This window comes from Oncorhynchus gorbuscha, linkage group LG16, assembly GCF_021184085.1.
Source record: "Oncorhynchus gorbuscha isolate QuinsamMale2020 ecotype Even-year linkage group LG16, OgorEven_v1.0, whole genome shotgun sequence".
In the NCBI taxonomy this organism is placed as follows: domain Eukaryota; kingdom Metazoa; phylum Chordata; class Actinopteri; order Salmoniformes; family Salmonidae; genus Oncorhynchus; species Oncorhynchus gorbuscha.
Window position 1 is genome coordinate 48,411,744 of NC_060188.1, and position 27,846 is coordinate 48,439,589.

General features: G+C 43.8%; 1 protein-coding gene across 7 annotated transcripts in view; it reads left to right on the forward strand.

Annotated features, from left to right (window-relative positions):
• The window catches only part of LOC124000405 (glutamate receptor 4), a 372,689-nt gene that overhangs the window by 180,180 nt on the left and 164,663 nt on the right, over positions 1 to 27,846 (forward strand). For 3 of the 7 annotated variants that reach the window (XM_046306732.1, XM_046306734.1, XM_046306733.1), the window contains one exon: positions 23,769 to 23,927. In XM_046306732.1, coding sequence (XP_046162688.1) covers positions 23,769 to 23,927 — 159 coding nt within the window. Of the gene's footprint in view, positions 1 to 21,530; positions 21,594 to 22,157; positions 22,530 to 23,768; positions 23,928 to 27,846 lie in introns of those variants that run through there. The other 4 variants (XM_046306739.1, XM_046306738.1, XM_046306731.1 and 1 more) reach the window with 3 other exon arrangements.

Below are 27,846 nucleotides of genomic sequence, written 5' to 3' on the forward strand. Positions count from 1 at the left end.
GACTCTGAAGTCGTTGATTATGCTAATTCCTCCTGATGCCTACTGTAAATGCAAGGGAAGAAGGAGCTGCAGCAGCCCAGTTTCGTCTCGATGCAAAGGGGAGTAAAGGGGGGTAAACGGAGGGATCTGTCTTCCAATGATATCCTCCATAGGTTCTGCTGTTTGTTTATTCTGCCGCAGTAAAGCAGAGACGTCAGAAAACCTGAAATCTCCTCTGTGTTACTGCCATCACCAGTTAGCAAGGCAGCCCCGGCTTAGTGACAACGACAACCACAACAGACAAATTTAACACACATTTTAACTGCCTCTCGGAATTGCTCGCTAAACACTTCAGAAGCAACTGTACTGTAGCAGCAGGCAGCAGGCAGGGACAGCAGCATAATAGATCATAACACTGTAAGCTTCTGTGTTTATCCAGACAGATGGTATGCATATGTATGAAATTGGAGATGCAGCTAGCGTGCCCTTGGCCTCCTCCTCCTCCTCCTCGGTCGTTGTGGTGATAGGCATGGGGTGGTGGGGGCCCGCCTTGGGCACAGCATTGCTGTGCCTTTATCTCCCGACCCAATTGGACCTGCTCCTTGCTCACTCACTGTGCCCTACCAGAGAGAGTAGAGAAGGATGACAGGGGCCCAGAGTCTAACTCCCCCCACTCCCCATCCCGGGCTGGGAGAACTACAATTTCAGCCAACAACATCAGTTATATGTAATAATAATAATAATACAGGGGATTTATGATTTATATAGTGGTTTTCAAAGCCCCAAAGATGCTGGAATATGTATCCTCCGGTTGCGGACACCCTTTAAGATTATTGGAGGATGATTTTACTTTTCTATGAGCATGGCCTTATTACAGCATATTGGGTGACTGTTGTTCATATTCCATTCACCCAGATCATTGTAACATCGATAGATTTAGGCTACTACAGTACATGGTACGCAAATTTGCCCTATACCCATTACGAGGTAGTGAACGTTTATAATGTATGTGCACTGGTTGAGAGACAAATTGCAGTAATCAAGGTGACAGACAATGTCACATTCAGCGCCGCTTTGTACACTCTTGCCTATATCTAGCTGATCTAGGGTGTGAACATTAGTCCAAACAGTTGCATTCCGTTTTGCAACCAAAACGAGTTTCTGATGGACAAATTCAGTTAGGTCTATCTCCGTTTTGTTCCATTTGCTTCCGTTTAAGAAAGGTTTTTCAACTGAATCAGCGGAATGAATACACTCCTGATACACCCACAAACAGTTCACTTTTAAATCAAATCAAATTTGATTGGTCGCATACATACTGTATGGTTAGCAGATATTATTGTGAGTGTAGCGAAATGCTTGTAGTAGCCACATATACGAACAGCATCATCAATTTGCTCGATGTATAATTATTTCTCGCATCTACGCGCCTTTTCCCTTTGCTTGTGGACTTCAGTGCAAAACAGCGGTCTGTGACCAGGCGAAAAAACCTATCCAAGCCACACCATCATACCATAACTGCTAACCACTATTCCCAGCCTACATCGTCGTCACAATATTAGCTAACGTCATAGTCAACATAGCAACCTAACAAAATGTGGAACAAAAGAATGGGTCTGAACACTTTCCGAATGCACTGTAAGCTTTTTTGGTTATTCTATTGCCACCGGGCCCGTCGGTGTAACTGCTTGCTGTACTGCGTGATTATAGTGGGTTTACTAATGCGTTAGTTGTAGGTTACAGCCTTTTCTAAAATATTGTTTTTCCATCATCAATCTACACACCATATGCCATAATGACAAAGCGAAAAACAGGTTTTTAGGAAAAAATAGAATAGAATACCTTATTTACATCAGTATTCAAACCCTTTGCGATGAGATTCAAAATTGAGCTCAGGTCCCCCCTTGAGATGTTTCTACAACTTGATTGACGTCCACCTGTGGTAAAATTCAATTGATTATTGGACATTATTTGGAAAGGCACACACCTGTCTATATAAGGTCTTACAATTGACAGTGCATGTCATGAGGTAGAAGGATATGTCCGTAGAGCTCCAAGACAGGATTTTGTCGAGGCACAGATCTGGGGAAAGGTACCAAAAAAATGTCTGCAGCATTGAGGTTCCCCAAGAACATGTTGGCCTCCATCCCTCTAAATGGAAGAAGTTTGGAACCACCAAGAATCTTCTTAGAGCTGACTGCCTGAGCAATTGGGGGAGAAGGGCCTTGGTCAGGGAGGTGACCAAGTACCCAATGGTCACTCTGACAGAGCTCTGGAATTCCTCTGTGGAGATAGTTGTCCTTCTGGAATGTTCTCCTATCTCTGCAGCACTGGCAAGATGGAAGCCACTCCTCAGTAAAAGGCACTTGACAGCCTGATTGGAGTTTGCCAAAAGGCACCTAAAGGACTCTGACAATGAGAAACATGATTCTCTGGTCTGATGAAACCAAGATTTAACTATTTGGCCTGAATGCCAAGCATCATGTCTGGAGGAAGCCTATGTTTTTTAGCGGCAGGGACAGTGAGACTATTCAGGATCGAGGGGAAGATGAACGGAGCAAAGTACAGTGAGATCCTTGATTAAAAACCTGTTCCAGAGCACTCAGGACTTCAAACTGGGGCAAAGGTTCACCTTCCAACAGGACAACAACCATAAGCACAGAGCCAAGACAACGCATGAGTGGCTTTGGGACAAGTCTCTGAATGTCCTTGAGTGGCCCAACCAGAGCCCGGACTTGAACCCAATCCAATATCTCTGGAGAGACCTGAAAATAGCTGTGCAGTGACGCTCCCCATCCAATGAGCTTGAGAGGATGTGCAGAGAAAAATGGTAGAAACTCCCGAAATACAGGTGTGCTAAGTGTTATGACTTGACTTTAACATGAATCTGAAGACTGTTATTTATCTAATTAACAGACCATGTTTAATTGTTACCCAATTAAATGAATCATGTAACAATTAACTCATTAGGATCTGGGGCACCACGAGAGCAGTTCTTTAAAGAGTTACTATCTCCCGAATTAAACTCTAAAGGTCTTTACCTATCACATCTATAAACAGTCAACGTATTAATCACAACCTTGTATCATATCACCATTCTAAACAGTCGTAACCCGCTTGCATCTGAAAAAACCCTATAATTCAGTACTACATAAATTGGTTTAATTATGTATTGACTAGCTAATTAAATGGGAACACAGGATAAACATACACAGTCTGCACCGGTTATTGACTAGAGACGTAATACTCTGAAAACAGGTCCCCAGCAGAATGACAACAAGGCTGCTTGTTAAAGAAGAGATGGAAATAGAGAGGGACAGGGACACTTAACATTGGTACATTCAGAAACTACTCTCACCTACAGTAACCATATACTTTGCACAGGAACCGCCACCGCTTTGAGTAAGAAATCCTGAATGTATTTTTGTGAAATGACTGGGTTCACCTTGGAAAGGGGGTTGGGCCCATTCGCGGCACGCTTGTAAAGCTCTGATTGTCCGAAATGGTTCCAACAATTCTTCTCCCGTTTTCCTTCTTCATAGCTGTCCGGTATCCGATGACTTGTCATGTAGTCCTGAACAGAATACATAGTTGAGTTTCCTTCCATTCGCTCTTAATGATGCTTCTTTGAAGATGGCCTTAGCCAGCGTATCGATGGTTCCCCAATGGGGTGATGAGAGTAGCGCAATACGATGTTTTGAGCAGAGTAACAGGATGGCCCTACTTAAATTCGTTTTTTGAAGATACTTTACATAGAACAGCTAATCAGCCGTACAAGTAATTGTCCGGGGGGGTGAGTTTATCGTCTCCACCTCGTGTGGAGATTTAAAGTTCAACCCATTTTAAACGTGCGCCTTCATGCGTTTCTGGTCCAATGTGTTTTCTTCGTAAACCATCATTTCTACCTTTTTTTCGAAAGGGGCGGTTCCAGCAGGCTGACAAGCTCTCTGGCCTCACTTCGCGAGGGTTACTGCTCACAGTGCAAAGTTATGGAAAACAATTATATCTTACAGCTTCTTACATCACATCCCTCTCTTAATAAAAACACTATAATACTTTTTTATATTACATACACAACGCATAATATGGAAACGTCATATGTATAGTGGATATACTTTCCAAGTTACAGTATTTCCTTTATAACATTTTTAATGACACCACATTATAACAAACATAATGACATGAGTGTTCTATAGATCGCCTCTGACCATTCCCCACGTTCCGCATTATAAATATTTATTCCAGTATTCGCTTTTGAACGTGTAAGAGTTTCAGCAGGAAAAGGGTCTGTTGAGACAAAGCACATTCCTTTTGTGAATTTGGAGATCGCAAGCCTGGATCTTCTCCCTTGATTTACAACAGGAAGTGAGTTGTTAATCCCCACTAGTTTTGTCCTCTACGGGTGAAAGGGGGTCTGATTGAAGTTCTTCATTGCAAACCTAATCTGACCTATTTGGATTCTCATGGACAATCATTTCACAAGCTTGTAGCCCAAGAAGACTCAATGCTGTAATCGCTGCCAAAGGTGCTTCGACTAAGTACTGAGTAAAGGGTCTGAATACTTTTTATTGTTTATACATTTGCAAAAATTGCAAAAACTGTTTTGGCTTTGTAATTATTGGGTATTGTGTGTATATTGATGAGTGGAAAAAACAATTTAATCCATTTTAGAATAAGTCTGTAACCTAACAAAATGTGTAAAAAGTGAAGGGGTCTGAATACTTTCCAAATGCACTGTACCTTGACTTGGAAGAGTTCCGGTGTTAGCCTTAGTCAGTTAGCTAACATAAATAGCTTTCCACTCTGTTTGAGTTGGGTGTTTGAGTCAGCTAAATTAGCTACCTGCATTAACTAGCTAAGTAAGTGAAAGTGAAAGTGAAAAAAAACATATATATATATATAGCTACTGTAGCTCTTTCTCTATCTCTCTGCTGCTTCTCCTTCATTTTCTAAGAAATTAGTTCATTAAAAACTGATCAACTATTTTCTTTCTCTTTAAGTCAACTTGCATTTTATGCACTGCAGTGCTAGCTAGCTTATGCTTTCAGATTCAATATGTGAACCTTTGATTAGATGGATGACATGTCAGTTCATGCAGCAAGAGCTCTGATAGGTTAGAGGACGTCCTCCGGAGTTGTCATAATTACTGTGTAAGTCTATGGAAGTGGGAGAGAACCATGAGACTCCTAGGTTTTGTATTGAAGTCAATGTATCCAAAAGAGGATGGAAAATAGCTGTCCACCATGTACACCATGGTGCTACCCCTACAGAGTGTTGTTGAGGCTACTGTATACCTTCATTGCAGAACAGTGTGTTTTAATCAGTTATTTGGTGAAATATATTTAGTATAGTTTTATATAAAAAGGATAACCTTTTCTGCAGTTCACTGAATAGGATGTTTCCCCTTCCTCCTCTGAGGAGCCTCCACTTGTATCAATGAATGTCAAAATACATCTCCTACTTGGAGAGTAGTTACTATCCCACTCATCCCACATTTTACTTTTGAGCCCGGTAGTCGGGACCCAGATTAAGACTGGGATGTAAACGAATGCACTGCGCCGGCATCACACTCCACTTGACTTTTAAAGGCAATGTCCCTGATGTTTCTTGAGATCCCGTTCGTGATATGTCCAGCAGAAAGTGGCTGGAGCGTAAATTACCTTTAAAAGTCAAGTGCAGCACGAACATCGACGCAGTGTGGTTTGTGTGAGTCGATATGCAGGGGTGCGAGGTAATTGAGGTAGTGCCCTCTTCACAACTTTGTGGTCTGTGTGGACCATGTTAATAGCATGTTAATGATGTGGATGCCGAGGAACTTGAAGCTCTCAACCTGCTCCACTATAGCCCTATCAATGTGGATGGGAGTGTGCTCCACGATCAGCTTCTTTATCTTGCTGGAGTTGAGGAAGAGGTTGTTGCCAGGTCTCATCGCCGTCGGTGATCAGGCCTACCGCCGCCGTGTCTTCAGCAGACTTGGGTTAGGAGTTGGAGTGATGGAGTTGGAGTCGTGCGTAGCCACACAGACGTGGGTATACAGGGAGTACAGGAGGGGGCTAAACACACACTCCTGTGGGGCCCGCGTGTTGAGGGTCAGCGAGGCAAAGGTGTTGTTGCCTACCTTCAGCACCTGGGGTCGGCCCATCGGGAAGTCAAGGATCTAATTGCAGAGGAAGGTATTCAGTCCCAGGGTCCCGAGCTTGGTGAAGAGCTTGAATGGCACAATGTTGTTGAACGCTGAGCTGTAGTTGATGAACAGCATTTTCCCATGTGTATTCCTCTTGTCTAGGTGGCAGGGGGCATTGTGGAGTGCAGTTGAGATTGCGTCGTGGATCTGTTGGGATGGTATGCAAGTTGAAGTGGGTCCAGGATGTCTGGGATAATGGAGTTGATGAGTGCCGTGACCAGCCTTTCAACGCACTTCGTTATTACAGATGTGGGTGCTACAGTGCAGTAGTCATTGTGGCACTTTGTCTTAGAGTTTTTTGGAACAGGAATGATGGTAGTCAGCTTGAAACGTGGGGATTACAGTTTGAGACAAGGAATGGTTGAAAATGTCAGTGAAGACGCCGGCCTTTAGCTGTGAAAAATGTTGCAGCAACATTGGAAAAGAAAACATTTCTCCAGGGACAGGGAAGGCTCCAGACACAAATGAGGCTGAGGCACAGGGAGGCATAGGGAGTGCAGGAGAGGGGAGTGCAGGAGAGGGGGAGAGGGAGAGGGAGAGGGAGAGGGAGAGGGAGAGGGAGAGGGAGAGGGAGAGGGAGAGGGGGAGAGGGAGAGGGAGAGGACTCTGAGTAGAAAAACAAACCACAGTAGCTAATCACAAAAGAACATACTTTTATTTCGGTCAGCAGAAAAAATAATGTCATAGTGATGCACACGTGTGTGTATGCATACCGCCTGTGTGTTTGTATGTGTTAAGGTGAAAGATGCTGCAGAACAGACAATCCCCACAGCGGCTGTAGAGCTGGAAGTGGGTATGTGTTCCCTACTATATTTTTCCCTTTCTCCTCTCATACACTGACATTATGACATCTTCATAACTTAATAATATGTCTGCCTTGCCTTCTACCGTCTACGGTGTCCATATTAGGACAGCCTCAGACTGACACAAGTCCTACTTTCTATCAGTGTTTTCCCCTCCCTGTATTTCTCATTTTCCTTTCTTGGTGTGTGTGTGTGTGTGTGTGTGTGTGTGTGTGTGTGTGTGTGTGTGTGTGTGTGTGTGTGTGTGTGTGTGTGTGTGTGTGTGTGTGTGTGTGTGTGTGTGTGTGTGTGTGTGTGTGTGTGTGTGTCAGGCAGGCATCTAATATGGGGTGGAAATGAGAATACATGTCTCTGGGAACTCCCTACTGTAGGATCCTATAGGATTCTATGTAAGGATGATTTCACCTTGAAATAATTAAAGCTAATTCCACCCCTAATTATGGCCAAACAAGTCTTGGTATGTTGAACTGTCATTTGAGAGGTGTGTGTGTGTGTGTGTGTGTGTGTGTGTGTGTGTGTGTGTGTGTGTGTGTGTGTGTGTGTGTGTGTGTGTGTGTGTGTGTGTGTGTGTGTGTGTGTGTGTGTGTGTGTGTGTGTGTGTGTGTGTGTGTGTGTGTGTGTGTGTGTGTGCAATATGTTATGTTGTAGCAGGGAGAAGGACATTTCACACTTCACTGGAACATGCTGATGGGTTCTAGGATCACCTACAGGTCTCCTTGATTCATGTCCTCTGATTGGTGGGATGCATTATGACCTAGCCTGGTTAAACAAGCCTGAACACAACAATTGTTGTTGTTTTACTTGAAAGCAGCATTCAAGCTGGTATAACCAGGCTATGTCAGGGGGCCCACTGCCATTCAACAACAACACATTGTGACTCACTCCTCATTCCTTGTGCGTCACATTACAAAAAGAGCATGTTATCCAGGCTGTTATACTCCAGCCAATGATTTGTCATCACTATTCTTCTCCCTCCCTTGTCGTTGAAATGAGAGAGAGGTTGCATCCCAAATGGCACCCTATTCCCCTATGGGAGCTGGTCAAAGTGGTTCACTATATATGGAAAAAGCTGCCATTTGGGACACAACCAGAGTATATATATATAAGTATAAGTTTAGAGCTTGACTCCCTGAGTCTATCGTCTTTGGCTCTTCTCTGCTAGGGGACTGTGGTACAGGCAGCCTAGCGCATCGAAGGGACTCCATATCATTTCATATTCATGAGAGAAGAAGACTGAGGGAAGAAAGAAAGAGAGAGGGAAAGAGACTGCAGAGAGAGAAGAACGAGAAGAGAGAGAGGGAAGAGATGGGGAGGAGAGAACAAATACACAGAGAGAGCAGAGTGACAGAGTGAGAGCAGAGAGAGAGTGAGAGCAAAATCAGAGAGAGAAGAGATGAAAGAGAAGAAGGGAGGGAGGAAGTAATCATTCCCGTTTGTGTTTCAAAAGGGGCCTCTCAGTTGCCATGGAAAGTGGAGCTAATCATTTTGGGGTGCGAGGTTCGGTTCAATGGATCAATTGGTGCCTGTAACACTGTTTGCCCTTAGGGTGGGCAGAGGGGCCTCCAGCGCCAGTTTAAACTTCAAATCAATAGATACCTAAGCTGACTGGGCAGTCATCAGTTTGTCCTCTGCATCAGTTTGTCATTTCATCTGTGTCTGCTCTTCTTCCTTTTCTTCCTCATCCTCTTCCTCTTTTTTTCTCCTCTTCCTTTTCTTTCTCATCCTCATTTTTCTCAGTGTTTCAGGATCAGGCGTATTATGCCCTCAGTAGATCCCTCTATAAGCCGGCCACCTAGTGATCAGTTTGTCCTCTGTCTCCTACCTCCTCCTCTTCCTCCACTTATCCCGCCCCCCCCCCTTTTTCTCAGCGTTCAGTTCAGGGATCTGGCGCTTGCTTTACCCCCTCGGGGGGGCAAGTGGCATCTAAAAATACCCCCTCTCCTCCCGTCCTCCCCCCAGTGAGTCAGCTGGCTCCTTGGAGTAAACCACTAGCATGAGAGGGGGGAGGAGGTGGAGGGGGGGGGGGGAGAGAGACAAGGGCTGCATAGCAATGGGAAACAAATTAATTTACCCAAAGAAAATGTAATGTATGTGGGGCTGGTAGAGCCAGCCTGGTTCACTGAGCTAATGGCATGTTATGGCAAAAATAAAAGGGTATTTATCAAAAGGCAATGACTGTTTCCTACTGAACAGAGAGAAATGGAGAGAGCAATGTAATAGCCCTGGGCAGGAGCCCTGGGCACTCCCTGTGTAGTGCACTTTTGAAAAGAGTCCTATGTGCCTTGGGTCAAAAGTAGTGCACTATATAGGAAATATGCTGCCATTTGGAATGCAGTTTATGATTCCCACTGGAAGGGCCTGCAGGGCTTTACGTCAACAGATTTTATTTTCCATACGGAATCTCTCTCTTCGCAGTTCAACTGTCCATTTTTTCAAATCTACATTCAGATAAATGTTTTGAGTTAGAGGGTATTAGTAATCTATTATTTACTTTTCTTTGGTCTGTGTATGTTTTTTCACTGCTCAACCCTTATTGTGGGTCACAACTCAAAAGACACCTGAAGTGGTGGGTTTTGAAGCAAAAACGTTTGAGAACCCCTGCCTTATGGTCCCTAGTCAAATGTAGTGCATGCACTATATAGGGAATAGGGTGCCATTTGGGATGCACTATCCTCGCCTCACTCCTATTTCCAACCCATCTTCAGGCCCACTTCGGAAATCAATAATAGACCTTCTCCACGCCTCGACAATTCAATCTGACATTTGATCCAATTGCGAGTTCATTATGTGCAATGGGAGACAAACAAATGCTCCCCCCACCACCCCAGCTCCCCCTCTCTCTCTCTCTCCCTCTCTCTCCTCTCTCTCTCTGTCTGTCTCTCTTTCAGTCTCTATCTATGTGTGTCTCTCTCACTCTCCTTCTCTCCCTCTCTTTCTTCTCCCTCCTTCCCCCTGCTCCAGAGAGCTGTGTTGACACTGGAGGCCTAAATACGTCCCAAACTGCACCCTATTCCCTATCAAGAGCAATATTTTTTATCTCTACAGTCTCTTTCCCTCTCTCTTTGGTTAAAAGTAGTGCACTTTTTAGGAAATATGGAGCAATTTGGAGTGCAGGCCTTCTGTATGTGCTTACATAAGTAAGCCAGCATCCTTGATACACCATTGTAGAAAGGCCCACAGGAGCTGATTTACGACAATTGGAGATGCTGCCAAAATGTGGCCAGCTGTGAATCTCCATGTCTTTCCCAATTTTAGGGATACATGGGAAATGTTTTTTACGAGTCACACCGTTGTTAGGAGTAGCATAGTGGTGAGGTGAGTCAGGCAGCATTGTGATCATGTGTTCATCCCAAATGGCACCCTAATCCCTAAATGGTGTACTACTTTTGACCAGAACCCTATCGACCCTGGTCAAAAGTAGTGCACTACATAAGGAATATGGTGCCATATGGGACACAGCCCCATGTCATATTCAGCTGTCGTGTTCTTTCTCTGGTGCTACTGAATATGACTCCCGGGTGTCATCAGGGAGGATAGGTCATCGTAGGGTGAGAGGGACAAGACCCAATGCTGTGAGACCCTGTGTGTGTGTGTGTGTGTGTGTGTGTGTGTGTGTGTGTGTGTGTGTGTGTGTGTGTGTGTGTGTGTGTGTGTGTGTGTGTGTGTGTGTGTGTGTGTGTGTGTGTGTGTGTGTGTGTGTGTGTGTGTGTGTGTGTGTGTGTGTGTGTGTGTGTGTGCGCGTGCGTGCGTGCGTGCGTGCGTGCGTGTCTCTGAGAAGAGAGTGAACATGTGAGAAACAGATGATGTAAAAAAAACTATTAGTATTGTTATTAATCTACAGTTAATGTTCTTAACCCTGGGCAACATAGGCCTGGGAGGCTCAGAGGGATATTGGTATCCACAGTACCATTTATTTTTTTACAAAAATGCACTGCAGAAAAAACGGCGATGTTTTTTCTCTGCCTCGTGAAAAAATGGTAGAATTGCAGGATAGTAGTTTTAAAGCTGCAACAACAACAAAACATCTATCTGTTCCATGATGATAATGTTCTCTCCGATGCCGAGAGGCGGACCTGTAAAATGTTCCTTCCCATGGCCCAAGACCTATGTCCGAGACTTGGTTCGTCCGCACTGTCGAAGTCACAGTAAAACTACTTGTATGCTATTTTTATCTCACTTGAGTGGTGTTCTGATTATGAGGGGGTCCCTGATGAATTTGCTATCACAAAAGTTGTCCCGGTCCCAAATTTTAAGAATCCCTGTTGTACAATCTATGACATAGGGGGTTATGCATAAAACGCAATGCTACCGTAAATCCATACCACCTGTTTTTCTAATCACTCCAATTCAAGGTCACCTTAAAAACATACAGTCACTTACAAAATGGCGGGTACCTAACCAATAATCCGATTTTTTAAAGTGGCAATCTGGGATTTAACAACAGCAAACCACTTATTTGTTAAACAGCGGGTTGTGATGGAGTGACAGTTGAACTAAACTCATGAGGCATTTAGAAATGATCTTTTTCAAGGATCAATGGCTATATTTCATCAATTTTATTGTCCATAAATGGATGTACCAAACCTAGATTGTCCCTTTAATTCAGGGTTCAGTCCAATTTTATTTATATGTTTATCTCCAATAAACTTATTTTCAGAATCTAATCAGATTTACCAAAGTTGTTGTACTGCATTACTATTTGCAGTCCCTTTCCAATTGCTGTCCTGAAAGGAACTCCACTTTCGATCAATGGTAATTTATTATGGGATATTATAAGCATATTACCCAATAGTAAGTTATAAATGGCATTCCAAATTATTTTTATCAAATTATATTGTATTGAATGTGGCTAGGTAAGGCTGTGTAAAGTAAACCCTGTGTCTGTGTCTCTGTCGCTCTCTTTCTGTGTCTGTGTCTCTGTCGCTCTCTTTCTGTGTCTGTGTCTCTGTCGCTCTCTTTCTGTGTCTGTGTCTCTGTCGCTCTCTTTCTGTGTATGTGTCAGTCTGGCCCTCTGTCTCTCTCTCTCTCTCTCTCTCTCTCTCTCTCTCTCTCTCTCTCTCTCTCTCTCTCTCTCTCTCTCTCTCTCTCTCTCCAATGCACACAAAAAACATGTAGAATACCCCAACAGCAGTTGACCACATACACAGTCACCCCTGATGCGCATTAGTAAAACCTACTGCAGACTGCCCATCTGTCTATCTCTGCAATGATGGCAGACGTCCACTTTGCACTGACACACACACATACCTCCACCACCCTATACCCCCTGCCTCAGTTCGTATTATGGCAATTTGCATATACTCTTGAATGTTATGAAGAGTGATCAGATGAATTGCAATTAATTGCAAAGTCCCTCTTTGCCATGCAAAAAAACTTTTCCACTGCATTTCAGCCCTGCCACAAAAGGACCAGCTGACATCATGTCAGTGATTCTCTCGTTAACACAGGAGTGAGTGTTGACGAGGACAAGGCTGAAGATCACCCTGTCATGCGGATTGAGTTTGAATAACAGACTGGAATCTTCAAAAGAAGGGTGGTGCTTGGAATCATTGTTCTTCCTCTGTCAATCATGGTTACCTGCAAGGTAACACGTGCTGTCATCATTGCTTTGCACAAAAAGGGCTTCACAGGCAGGGACATTGTTGCCAGTAAGATTGCCCCTAAATCAACCATTTATCGGATCATCAAGAACTTCAAGGAGAGCGGTTCAATTGTTGTGAAGAAGGCTTCAGGGCACCCAAGAAAGTCCAACAAGCGCCAGGACCGTCTCCTAAAGTTGATTCAGCTGCGGGATCGGGGCACCACCAGTACAGAGCTTGCTCAGGAATGGCAGCAAGCAGGTGTGAGTGCATCTGCACGCACAGTGAGGCAAAGACCTTGGCCCTGGTGTCAAGAAGGGCAGAAAAGAAGCCACTTCTCTCCAGGAAAAACATCAGGGACAGACTGATATTCTGCAAAAGGTACAGGGATTGGCCTGCTGAGGACTGGGGTAAAGTCATTTTCTCTGATGAATCCCCTTTCCGATTGTTTGGGGCATCCGGAAAAAAGCTTGTCTGGAGAAGACAAGGTGAGCGCTACCATCAGTCCTGTGTCATGCCAACATTAAAGCATCTTGAGACCATTCATGTGTGGGGTTGCTTCTCAGCCAAGGGAGCTCACTCACTCACAATTTTGCCTCAGAACACAGCCATGAATAAAGAATGGTACCAACACATCCTCTGAGAGCAACTTCTCCCAACCATCCAGGAACAGTTCGGTGACGAACAATGCCTTTTCCAGCATGATGCACCTTGCCATAAGGCAAAATTGATAACTAAGTGGCTCGGGGAACATAACATCTATATTTTGGGTCCATGGCCAGGAAACTCCCCAGACCTTAATCCCATTGAGAACTTGTGGTCAATCCTCAAGAGGCGGGTGGACAAACAAAAACCCACAAATTCTGACAAACTCCAAGCATTGATTATGCAAGAATGGGCTGCCATCAATGAGGTCTTGAAAAAGAAGGGTCAACACTGCAAATATTGACTCTTTGCATCAACTTCATGTAATTGTTAATAAAAGCCGTTGACACATGACATGTTTGCAATTATACTTCAGTATTCCATAGTAACATCTGACAAAAATATCTAGACACTGAAGCAACAAACTTTGTGGAAATTAATATTTGTGTCATTCTCAAAACTTTTGACCATGACTGTACACACACTTCACTCTGTGTAGTCCAAGAGGGCGTAGCAGTCAGACATCTTTGTCCTCGTCATGTCCCGTGTCCCGTATATATATCTTTTATATATTTTTTCTTCACATATCTTTTTAAAATATTTTTCCTAAACCTCAACTTCAATATACTCTCCTGCAACACGCCTCACCCAATGTGGTATGGATCTGCTATTTTCTAAAGTATTTTTCTTTACTTTCAAACCAGAATCCCCCGACAGAAGCTAGCCATCGAACCAGCTACTAGCTAGTAGTCAGCTAACCACTGCTAGCGGTCGTCAGCTAACCTCTAGCTCGGAGATATCTCGCCAGTTTGCAGAACGCGATTTAAACCAGAGCATACCAGACTTATTTTCTCTCCATATCCCCGGATTCCTACTGCAAGCTCTGAACCTTTTCACCTGGATCATCGCAGCTAGCTAGCTCCAATCCGAGTTGCTACTCCTGGCTAACGTCTCAGTACCGAAGCAAGCACCAATTAGCCTGGAGCTAGCTCATGCTAGGCCCATCTCCCGGCTAGCTGAAGAGGTCCATCAGCATCTCCTTGGGCTACAATACCTATTTTGACAATTGGCCTGGACCCCTTTTACTACACGAAGCCCTGCTAGTCCATCACAACTGGACTACGATGTCATCTGCCCTAGGTTTCTTTGCAACAGGCCCCTCCGTCGCCTGAATGCCTATCTACTAGCCTGCTAGCCACAGCCCGCTAGCTGCCTAGAGCATATCGGACTGTTAACTGAATATGTCCATCGGCCAATTTCTTGGGCCACTATACATATTTTGAGAATTGGACTGGGCACCGTTACTACATGGAACCCTACTAATCTATCATGGCTGGTCTGCCGAAAGAATCGCTCGAGGAGGGTACAATAGACTTCTTCCATCGTGACATACCTCTAAGGCCCTTCTGCTAACTTGCTAGCCCCGGCCCGCTAGTTCTCTGAATCGCCGTGTCTCCAGCCAGCTTAACTACTCACTGGACCACTTTGATCACTTGGCTACACATGCCTCTCCTTAATGTCAATATGCCTTATCCATTGCTGTTCTGGTTAGTGATTATTTCAGTGTAGAGCCTATAGCCCTGCTCAATATGCCTTAGCTAACCCTTCAGTTCCACCTCCCACACATGCGGTGACATCACCTGTTTTAAATTATATTTCTAGAGACAATATCTCTCTCATCGTCACTCTATGCCTAGGTTTACCTCCACTGTATTAACATCTTACCATGCCTTTGTCTGTACATTATGCCTTGAATCTATTCTATCATGCCCAGAAACCTGCTCATTTTACTCTCTGTTCTGAACGTACTAGACGACCAGCTCTTCTAGCCTTTAGCTGTACCCCTATCCTACTCCTCCTCTGTTCCTCTGTTGATGTAGAGGTTAATCCAGGCCCAGCAGTGCCTAGCTCCACTCCCATTCCCCAGGCGCTCTCATTTGTTGACTTCTGTAACCGTAAAAGCCTTGGTTTCATGCATGTTAACATTAGAAGCCTTCTCCCCAAGTTTGTTTTATTCACTGCCTTAGCACACTCTGCAATCCCGGATGTCCTAGCCATGTCTGAATCCTGGCTTAGGAAGACCACCAAAAACCCTGACATGTTCATCCCTAACTATAACATTTTCCGGCAATCTACTGCATCTACTGCAGAGATAGCCTGCAGAATTCTGTCATACTATCCAGGTCTGTGCCCAAACAATTCGAGCTTCTACTTCTAAAATTCCACCTTCCCAGAAACAAGTCTCTCACCATTGCCGCTTGCTATAGACCACCCTCTGCCCCCAGCTGTGCCCTGGACACCATATGTGAATTGATTGCCCCCATCTATCTTCAGAGTTCGTGCTGCTAGGTGACCTAAACTGGGACATGCTTAACACCCTGGCCATCCTACAAGCTAAGCTTGATGCCCTGAATCTCACACAAATTATCAATGAACCTACCGGGTACAACCCCTAATTCATAAACACGGGCACCCTCATAGATATCATCCTAACCAACTTGCCCTACAAATACACCTCTGCTGTCTTCAACCAAGATCTCAGCGATCACTGCCTCATTGCCAGCATCCGTAATGGGTCTGAGGTCAAATGACCACCCATCATCACTGTCAAACGCTCCCTTAAACACTTCAGCGAGCAGCCCTTTCTAATCGACCTGGCCCCGGTATCCTGGAAAGATATTGATCTCTGGAGGATGCCTGGTTATTCTTTAAAAGTGTCTTTCTCACCATCTTAAATAAACATGCCCCATTCAAAAAATGTAGAACCAGGAACAGATATAGCACTTGGTTAATTCCAGACCTGACTGCACTTGACCAGCACAAAAACATCCTGTGGCGTACTGCATTAGCATCAAATATCCCCCGTGATAAGCATTTTTTTCAGGGAAGTTAGGAACCAATATACACAAACAGTTAGGAAAGCTAAGGCTAGCTTTTTCAAACAGAAATGTGCATCCTGTAGCACAAACTCAAAAAAGTTCTGGGACACTGTAATGTCCATGGTGAATAAGAGCACCTTCTCCCAGCTGCCCATTGCAAAAAAGGCTAGGAAACACTGTCATCACCGATATATCCACGATTATTGAGAATTTCAACAAGCATTTTTCTATGGCTGGCCATGCTTTCCACCTGGCTACCCCTACCCCTGTCAACTGCCCTCCAACCCCCACAGCAACTCGCCCAAGCCTCCCCGATTTCTCCTTCACCCAAATCCAGATAGCTTATGTTCTGAAAGAGCTGCAAAATCTGGACCCCGACAAATCAGCAGGGCTAAACAATCTGGACCCTCTCTAAACTTTCTAAAATGATCTGTCGAAATTGTTGCAACCCATATTACTAGCCTGTTCAACCTCTCTTTCATATCATCTGAGATTCCCAAAGATAGGAAAGCTGCCACGTTCATCCCCCTCTTCAAAGGGGGAGACACTCTAGACCCAAACTGCTACAGACCTATATCTATCCTACCCTGCCTTTCTAAGGTCTTCGAAAGCCAAGTTCACAAACAGATCACCGATGATTTTGAATCCCACCGTATCTTCTCCGCTATGCAATCTGGCTTCCGAGCTGGTCATGGGTGCTGGGTGCACCTCAGCCCACGCTCAAGGTCCTAAATTATATCATAACTGCGATCGATAAGAGACAATACTGTGCAGCCGTATTCATCAACCTGGCCAAGGCTTTCAACTCTGTCAATCACCACATTATTATCGGCAGACTCAAGAGCCTTGATTTCTCAAATGAATGCCTCGCCTGGTTCACCAACTACTTCTCTGATAGAGTTCAGTTTGTCAAATCAGAGGGTCTGTTGTCAGGACCTCTGGCGGTCTCTATAGGGGTGCCAAAGGGTTCAATTCTCGGGCCAACTCTCTTCTCTGTATACATCAATGATGTCGTTCTCGCTGCTGGTGATTCTCTGATCCACCTGTACGCAGATGACACCATTCTGTATACTTCTGGCCCTTCTTTGGAAACTATGCTAACTAACCTCCAGACGAGCTTCAATGCCATACAACTCTCCTTCCGTGGCCTCCAACTGGCCTTAAATGCAAGTATAACTAAATGCATGCTCTTCAACCGATCGCTGCCCACACCTGCCTGCACATCCAGCATCACTACTCTGGACGGTTCTGACCTAGAATATGTGTAAAACTACAAATACCTTGGTGTCTGGTTAGACTGTAAACTCTCCTTCCAGACCCACATTAAAGCATCTCCAATCCAAAATTAAATCTAGAATCGGCTTCCTATTTCGCAGCAAAGCATCCTTCACTCATGCTGCCAAACATACCCTCATAAAACTGACTATGCTACCGATCCGCAACTTTGGTGATGTCTTTTACAAAATAGCCTCGAACACTCTACTAAACAAATTGGATGTAGTCTATCACAGTGCCATCCATTTTGTCACCAAATCCCCATATACTACCCACCACTTTGATCTGTACGCTCTCTTTGGCTGGCCCTCACTTCATACTCGTCGCCAAACCCACTGGCTCCAGACTGCCTTGTCTCAGCTCACTGGTCACCATAGCAGCACCCATCCGCAGTACTCGCTCCAGCAGGTATATTTCACTGGTCACCCCCAAAGCCAATTCCTCCTTTGGCCGCCTTTCCTTCCAGTTCTCTGCTGCCAATGACTGGAACGAATTGCAAAAATCGCTGAATCTGGAGACTCTTTCTCACTAACTTCAAGCACCAGCTGTCAGAGCAGCTCACAAATCATTGCACCTGTACATAGCCCATCTGTAAATAGCCCATCCAACTACCTCATCCCCATACTGTATTTATTTATTTATTTTACTATTTTTGCACCCCAGTATCTCTAATTGCACATTCATCTTCTGCACATATATCACTCCAGTGTTTAATTGCTATAACGTAATTACCTCGCCACTATGGCCTATTTATTGCCTTTACCTCCCTTATCTACCTCATTTGCACACACCGTATATATACTTTATCTCTACTGTATTATTGACTGTATGTTTGTTTATTCCATGTGTAACACTGTGTTGTTGTATGTGTCAAACTGCTTTGCTTTATCTTGGCCAGGTCGCAGTTGTAAATGAGAACTTGTTCTCAACTAGCCTACCTGGTTAAATAAAGGTGAAATAAAAAATCTAAATATAACTCTCATTTGCAAAACCTTGCCACATTCAATCCCTTACAAGCTGACTGCCAGTAAAGAGGAACAGACAGTATGTGCTGAATGACATAAACAGCGTAGATTTCACCCTAATAGTATTTTGTCTACATCCAAAATAGCACCCTTGCCACTACATAAGCTCTAGTCAAAAGTAATGCACTATGGGGCCCTGGTCAAAAATAATCACTTTATAGGGAGTAGGATGCCATTTGGGACACAGCCTTTGTCTGAATCAATGACTGGGTTACAACCGACAAGCCTTTCCTTCTCTAAGTCCGTATCCAAAAAGGCACCCTATTCCCTATATAGTGCACTGCTTCTATAGGCTCTGGTCAAAAGTAGTGCACTACATAGGGAATAGGTTGCCATTTGAGATGCATACTAACCACTTGACTATAATGAAATGTCACATAATGTGTCAGCCATGAGAGATATGTTTTGTTGCCAAGAGACAGAAACACAAGACCTATTGAAATCATTCCGGAGGAGGAAAAATGCTATTTGAATTTAAAGAGGTGACAGCTCGGAAGACTGCTCCGAACACTTATTAACCCATCTGGAGTCTGGGATATATCACCACGACGTCTAATCTATATGGCTTTGTCTTTTGGGACCCTCAGTAACTTCTAGGGCCGTATATACCACATAGATATACACTGAAAAAATATAAATGGAACATGCAACAATTTCAACGATTTTAGGGAGTTACAGTTCATATAAGGAAATCAGTCAATTTAAATAAATTCATTAGGCCCTAATTTATGAATTTCACATGACTGGGAATAAAGATATGCTTCTGTTGGTCAGAGATACCTTTAAAAAAGGTATGGGAGTGGATCAGAAAACCAGTCTGGATCTGGTGTGATCACCATTTGTCTCATTCAGCGTGACACATCTCCTTCGCATAGAGTTGATCAGGCTGTTGATTGTAGCCTGTGGAATGTTGTCACACTCCACTTCCATGTCTGTGCGAAGTTTCTGTATATTGGTGGAAACTGGAACAGGTTGCTGTACACTTCGAACCAGAGCATCCCAAAAACGCTCAATGAGTGATGTGTCTGGTGATTAAGAAAGCCATGGAAGAGCTGGGACATGTTCAGCTTCCAGGAATTGTGTACAGATCCTTGCGACATGGGGACGTGCATTGTCATGCTGAAACATGAGGTGATTGCGACGAATGAATGGCACGACAATGGGTCTCAGGATCTCGTCACGGTATCTCTGTGCAAAAAATTGCCATTGATGAAATTAAATTGTGTTTGTTGTCCGTAGCTTATGCCTGCCCATACCATAACCCCACCGCCACCATGGGGCACTCACCTCAGAGCGTGGCAGATGTTTATTCAGCCTTCGCAGAAGGCAGGAATCGTGGTCGCAGGCAGTGGTCAAACACAGGTAGGCAGGCAAAAACAAACAATACCTCACAACCATACAAACAGAAAGAACTGAACTAAATAGGGAGCTGATGAGACCAGGTGAGAAATGAACACAGGTGAAATCAATGAACAAAAATGAAAGACAGGGCTACGTTCAAAGAAAAAGAACATACGGTTGACTAAGAAAAGAAAAGCAGAACCTTACAACCCGATAATGATTAAGCAAAAACAGTTTTTTAGAAAACCTTAAATATTACATATCACTTAAGTATTCAGACCCTTTACTTAGTACTTTGTTGAAGCACCTTTGGCAGTGATTACAGCCTCGAGTCTTCTTGGGTATGATGCTACAAGCTTGGCACACCTGTATTTGGGGAGTTTCTCCCATTCTTCTCTGCAGCTCCTTTCAAGCTCTGTTAGGTTGGATGAGGAGAGTATCTGCACAGCTATTTTCAGGTCTCTCCAGAGATGTTCGATGGGGTTCAAGTTGGGGATCTGGCTGGGCCACTCAAGGACATTCAGAGACTTGTCATCGAAGCCAGTCCTGCGTTGACTTGGCTGTGTGCTTAGGGTCGTTGTCCTGTTGGAATGTGAACCTTCGCCCCAGCAATGCAAGTTATTTGTTGATTGATGAACATCCAATACCACCATATGTTCATGAGTTTCTTACATGGTGGAGTGTTCATACTGATTCGCCCTTACTTGTAGATCTACAGTAGTAGCTAGTAAAGTTCAGTTTATCAGTGTGCTATAGTTTCAGAACCACGGGCTGACAGTTTAGTTTCATTTCAGCACCATGGACAGCGACAGAGGCTGGTTTTGTATGTAGGCTACAGTAGTATAGTAAAGGTCGGTTTTTATCAACGAGGTATAGATGGGATAGCTGACAAGGTCACAAAAACGATGTGCTGGCTTCCATGCCATGGGGCAGAAGTCAGCGTGTTGTGATTCTGGATGGCAAGAATGACAAGAAACTGCCATGTGGGGAATTCATCTTGTATCTCGTTTAATCTTGTTCTTGATAACATGTCTCGTTTTGAGTTGTTTTGAATGATTTTATGTCAATGCTAATATGGCTCAAATGTGCTAGCTACAGTTGTAGTTGTATAAAATGTGCTGGCTAGCTAACCAACAACTGTAAAGATGTATTTGAGAGACAAGTGCTCATTGTGCATTTTTTTTAAATAAACATTGGAGACAAAATATAGCTTATATGTTATTAACAATCTAAGCCAATAGTTGCGCACTTTTCGGTTTTGTTGCAAAACAACCAACCCATCTATATATTTGCAGTACTCGGAGACAGAAGTTAAATTCTGCGAATGGACAGCGGCTTAAACCACAGCGCGCCACATACAGTATTAGCAAGTAAATTCGCAGTATACTGTATCTACTAGTTTCAGGACCCACGGACTGACAGTTTAGTGTAAGCACACAGGACAGCGGCCTAACCCACAGCACAGTACGCCTACCAAGGTAACCTCCCACTGTCTGTGGGGATCGAAAAAGTCGAAATATTCCATTTAAAGGGCAGATAGTGCTGCTGACGTATACTCTGCTGCATTATCACATTCTGGTCCGTCTCCTATCTAATATCCCTATAAGTCCTTGTTGCAAGGGCAGCTCGATCACGGTAATAGGAGTTTGCATACATAAAGCCTAATTCAATCCATTGGAGTACGAGCGAAAGTGACCAACTTTGTTTGTCATTAGCATATTGACAAAAACTAAATCTATTTTACAGGTTGCCTCTTACTGTTAAGATTATTTCGTAATGGTGCGTGCCTGCCTGCGTGTGTCTTCTGTGTGCAGGTCGTTATAGTCCCTGTGAGTATCTGCCATTCATCTTGTGATGTGACCACGAAGAAAGCAAAATAAAAGGTATGGCTAGTGAATACCGAAGCGAGGTTTGCATTGTGTGAGTTGGCCTATTCCTTTGTATAGTCCTACGAATACAAATCTCAAATCAGCAAAGCGTGAGCTGAATGACAACAGCGGCACTCATATTTCTCACACTTTTATAGCGTCGCCCTGAGGTCACTGAATTGCCACAATTACTTTATTTACAATGACATCATAGAATATCTTACAATATTTTACAGATTCACTCATTGGCGCATAGCTATATATTCGTAGCAAATCCCACATGGGCCCCTAGCTCGCAATACCTCGCACCCGTGCTTCTCTTTTTTGCGCTGCAAGAGCTACGATATAACCGACAGTGCGTCACGGCACCGCAACTGTGCCAATAATACCAGCAGATAACCCGCCAGGTACGGATATCGATGGCACTCATATAACGATATTACAGTGTCAGTCTAATCATATCCGTGTGCTGAAATTCAATGGCCCTTATACCAAAACTAGGTGAATAGGACACTTCTACTCAACGAGTAACAGGGCGGCGTTGAGGGGATTATGTGCGGGAGGGGTGCGCACTGTTCAGTGCAAGAGAACGACAGCAGAGAGGAAGACAGGGTCGAGAGAAAGCGCATGTGTGATTCCGCTCTCTCTCCATGCAGGCAGCCCACTCCTGGCGAGCTCCCCCCATCTTGTGTGTATAACGTCTCTACCACCGGACAGCCGTACCAGCGTCCGCGGGCACTGCGGGGGAAATTCAACCCAGAATGGAGTGATAATGAACGGAGCCTCTCTTTTTCTTTTAGTCTTGTTTTTTCCCCGACTGTCATCCTCCTCGATGTCTCTTATCAGTTTTTAACCAAAACAAAATGTGGATTTCTTGTGACCAATTTTTATTGATATTTTCTGGCTTTTGGGGACTCACAATGGGTGCTTTCCCGAGCAGTGTTCAGATCGGTAAGTGTACAGCAGTGTTTGCCAATCAAAAGGGCATGAAAAGAGCCACTGGGTTATGAAGCGTGAATAAGATCTTGCTTTTCATTATAGTGTGTGTGACAGTGTTAAGAAATGCATGTTCGTCATTCATGGTCACATAACATTGTGACATTGAAAAGTAGAATTGACCGATCGTTTAAAAGCGCCGACACAAACCTATTCCAACATGACAATGTGTATGTGTTCCTAGATGATTCGATGTTTTTTCTAATGTGCACAAGGAAATAGGTATTTATAGTAATTCGTAACTGTTCCAGTGCGTTCCTCAGCAGCCGGTGTTCTTTCAAAGCGCCACTGCAGCAGTAGCCTAGCCTAGTGCTCTTTGCAGAGACTGGATACTTCGCTTGGTTGGAGCGAATGGATCAGCAGCGGGAATTTTCTCAAAGTGTGTGTAGCCCTGCTGCAGAGTGCACACTCGCCCCTGTTACATTCAGAAGACTCCGTTCCCCTTTTGCATAAACCCGTTTGTCATAGTCATACCGTTTCATACTTGGCTGACTGGTTGCTTTTTTTTTTGCCACCGAGAGAAGTGCGCCTATTCAAGCTGGAGCCTATCTCTATCAAAACCCAGCTAAAGCACTGACTGTCTGTAGCTTAAAAGCCGCGCCATGGTGAGATCTCTGGATCTCTGCTACTGCCAAGTGCCCCTGCCTTTAGCCTTTAACTTACGGTGTTGAATGTGGGCGAAAAGAAACCATAAATACACTACCTTCATGTAATTGCTAAACTGACCGAACAGGCTGATTTATACGAAGAACGAATCAAGTTGACCGCAAATAAATGCCAACCGGGGTCGAATGATCTCTCTCTGTCGACTAGTAATGTTGAACTTAAGACAGGTTTGCGGTGTTTTTAAAGGGATTCTCCAATGGATCACATTTCTATTCAGGATGGTGGGCATTTTAAGATTTCCAGGCAGGGTCCTTTGGGAGGGAAAATGTGTTAAGGTTATTGGCTGTGTCTCTTGTTTTTCCATCAAAAGCATTTCCTACATGCGCAGTGTCAGAGACCCAATTGCCCAGTTCTCTCTCTCTCTCTCTCTCTCTCTCTCTCTCTCTCTCTCTCTCTCTCTCTCTCTCTCTCTCTCTCTCTCTCTCTGCCTCTCTCTCTGCCTCTCTCTCTCCCTCTCTTTGTCTCTCTCTCTCTGCCTCTCTCTCTCTCTCTGCCTCTCTCTCTCTCTCTCTGCCTCTGCCTCTGCAGGCGGCCTGTTCATCAGAAACACGGATCAGGAATACACAGCATTTCGCCTGGCCATCTTCCTGCACAATACTAGCCCCAACGCATCCGAGGCCCCCTTCAACCTGGTGCCTCATGTGGACAACATCGAGACGGCCAACAGCTTTGCTGTCACCAATGCCTGTGAGTACAAACCCACTAGGCACACTCTGGTTAAATCAAGGTTGTTTCCACGCTCAATGGAATTGGCTTTAAGTCAGGGGTCTCAAACTGGTGGCATACGGGTCAGAAATGGCCTGATGTAATGTCTAAATGGCTATCATTCTCATTTGACCAGTCAAGTCAAACCCAGGTTGGGATGCCAGAGTGTTGGCTTCTCTCTTTCTCTGTCACAAACATGCACACATGCATACATGGATAGCTACACAAACAAATACACACACACACAAAGACACACACAGAAACAAACACACACACACACTTACAGTGCATTCGGAAATTATTCAGACCACTTTCCTTTTTAGAAAATGTTGCACATTTATTACAATTAATAAACAGAAATACCGTATTTACATAAGTATTCATGATTTGGAAAGGCACACACCTGTCTATATAAGGTCCCACAGATGACAGTGCATATCAGAGCAAAAACCAAGCCATGAGGTCAAAGGAATTGTCCGTAGAGCTCCGAGACAGCAATTTGTAGATGCACAGATCTGTGGAAGGGTACAAAATATTTTTGCAGCATTGAAGGTCCCCAAGGACACAGTGGCCTCCATCATTCTTAAGTGGAATAAGTTGGGAACCACCACGACTCTTCCTAGAGCTGGCCGCCTGGCAAAACTGAGCAATCTGGGGAGAAGGGCCTTGGTCAGGGAGGTGACGAGAACTCCATGGTCACTCTGACAGAGCTCGAGAGTTCCTCTGTGGAGATGGAGTAACCTTCCAGAAGGAAAACCATCTCTGCAGCTCTCCACCAATCAGAACTTTATGGTAAAGTGGCCAGAATGAAGCAACTCTTCAGTAAAAGGCACATGACAGCCACTTGGAGTTTGCCAAAAGGCACCTAAAGGACTCTCAGAACAAGAAAAACAAGATTATCTGGTTAAACAAGATTTAACTATTTGGACTGAATATCAAGCGTCATGTCTGGAGATAATCTGGCACCATCCCTACGGTGAAGCATGGGGGTGGCAGCATCATGCTGTGTTTTTCAGTGGCAGGAACTGGGAGACTGGTCAGGATTGAGGGAAAGATGAACATAGCAAATTACAGTGAGATCCTTGATGAAAACCTGCTCCAGAGACCTCAGACCGGGGCAAAGGTTTTACCTTCCAACAGGACAACGACCCTGAGCACACAGCCAAGACAACACAAGAGTGGCTTCGGGACAAGTCTTTGAATGTCCTTGAGTGGCCCAGCCAGAGCCCGGACTTGAACCCGGTCTAACATCTCTGGAGATACCTGAAAATAGCTGTGCAGCGACGCTCCCCATCCAACCTGACAGACCTTGAGAGGATCTGCAGAGAAGAATGGGAGAAACTGCCCAAATACAGATGTGCCAAGCTTATAGCATCATACCCAAGAAGACTGGAGGCTGTAATCGCTGCCAAAGATGCTTCAACAAAGTACTGAGTAAAGGATCTGAATACTTATGTAGATGTGATATTTCCGTTAGAAAGTTTTTATGCATTTGTAAACATTTCTGTTTTTGCTTTGTCGTTATGTGGTATTGTGTGTAGATTGATGAGAAAAAACAAACAATTGAATACATTTTAGAATAAGGCTGTAATGTAACAAAATGTGGAAAAAGTCAAGGGGTCTGAACACTTTCCAAATGCACTGTATAAAAAGGATGTATTGATGAAAAATAACTTGAATATTGCAGGGGGGGGGGCAGACTGTGATACCTTTCCATGAAGGCAGTCTCTCCTATTGGAGCATCCTCCTTGAATAGTTTCAAGCATGTATAAACCCATATAAACCCCCACATATCCTAGCTAGCACATAGTCTGAGAACCATATGTTTCTTAGAGCTAGGTTAGAGTGTGCTTATCCTATGGTTATTTTGCATACAAGCATTCCACAACTTTCTGGGAATGGTGTAGGATAGTTGCTTGGCTTTGGAATATTCTCACCACATTTTATGGAACTTGACAAAAACAAGTTATTTTCTTGGTATTTCTTTACTTAAACAGAACGCTTCCGAAAATGTCAAACATGGTTACATTTAATTAAACTTTTGGTAATGTTTTAGGAACGTTCTCCAACTGGTTTGACGTTGGGAATGTTCTCAAATAGTTAAGAGAACGTAAAAATTATGTTATTCTGTGTTAATTTTAGTACTTCATGTGTCCTACAGGTTTCCTCATGGTTCTATTTAAAGATGTTATTACATTTTTGGGGGAACGTTTAAGAAAACTTTCCATAAAAACCACAAGAAATCTTTAGTAATCTTAAAAACATACATTCCAGCTTCAGTGTCAAAAAAAGGCTCTTTCTCCTCTATCTTGTTAAGTGAGTTCAGGTGTGTTGGCCACACCTGATTGGCCACACCACTAATTGGCCACACCAGATCTTAATGAGTGCTTGTTTAGTTTGAAATTAGGTTTGTTTGAACAGACTAAAAGGAACACCATTGTATGCGTAATAAAACACTGCTCACCAATGTTTCCTATACTTTTGTTTTTTTTGGGGGGGGGGCACTGAGAAAATTCTATGTCTTGTGAGCATAAACTTGTAAGTTTGAGAATTCTGTGAAACTTTTGGCATGCATTTGCGGTGAACACTGAGACTGTACCCTTACAGTTTAAGAGAAGCTAATAGACTTTTGTGGCAATTTGAGCAAAATGTAGGCCTACCAACAAAACCAATGGAGCAAATCCCAGAATATTTTCACATGGAAATAGGTTTTGATTTTTTAAATGTTGCCTACAGTAGCCTCTATGTGGTGTTCAATGCAGGCCTATTGCATGAGACTTAAAAACGTTTTTTACATTATGAAGGGCATGCCATTAATTCATGATTTTTTTACTTGGTCTGTAAGACTGTGGGCCAAATAGGTGACTGTACATTGCATTGTGTTGTATAATAATACAAAATAAAATGTGTTATTATTATCATACAGAGAATTAGACAATGTAGGCTACCCCTCTGCCAATAGGCTTATTTGCATATTCCAACCTGTCTCAAAATACATCACTGCCCCTTTAATTAAGACATACGTTTTTTACCTGACTAGCTTTTCAAACACAGATTGAAATGTTGCCTACACATTTTGTGCCCTCGTTGGAAGCAGTAACTCCCCATTGCTGACCCATTGCTGACCCATACTTATCTGTAAATTAGCTAATAACTCGCTAACTAGCAAAGAATATGAACAAATGTGCACTGATCTGAGCTAATCTGAAAAGCGCATTCACTCGCGGGTGATTGAAAGACCGCACGTGGGCGAACCGCGCCAATATAATTCTATTCACTTGCGCTCTGGCTCTGCCTCGAACAAAATCATAGACTCAATTTTGCAAAGTTAGATTTTCTTTGGTTTGTTGCATTGAAAATGGGCTGATATGATGTTGGGTCCATCACAGAAAAACGTTGCTCCGTATAATGCAAACTAATAGGACGTTCGTCCTATTATATATAGAGCAACGTTTTTACATTTCAAGCTGTCTTTGAAAAGCTAGTCAGGTAAAAAGTGGACGTCGGTGAAATTAAATCTCTTGAGTCTCTGAGCGTTTCTTCAGCGCGTCCTGGTGTTGTTGCGCGTCCGCGCACGAGCGCAGTTTCAAGGGACTATTGCTGCTCACCCCTCGTTCCATGGATAGAGAACAGAAGATTACAGGTTCAAATCTCACTGTTGCCGTGTCACGATAAAAAATACATGTTTGAATGATTAATGCATAAGGAAATCACTTTCCATGTGTCCTATTTGTTTTTGGAGTAAGCTAGCAGTATTATTGATGACAGAGGGTTATCCTGTCTTGCCCCGGGTTACTGTGGCAGTCTGGCACTGGACATGACTTCATCTACTCTGCTTTAGCGCACACACACACACGCACACACTCACACCATTCTCTCCACAGTCAGGCTTTTATTCCTT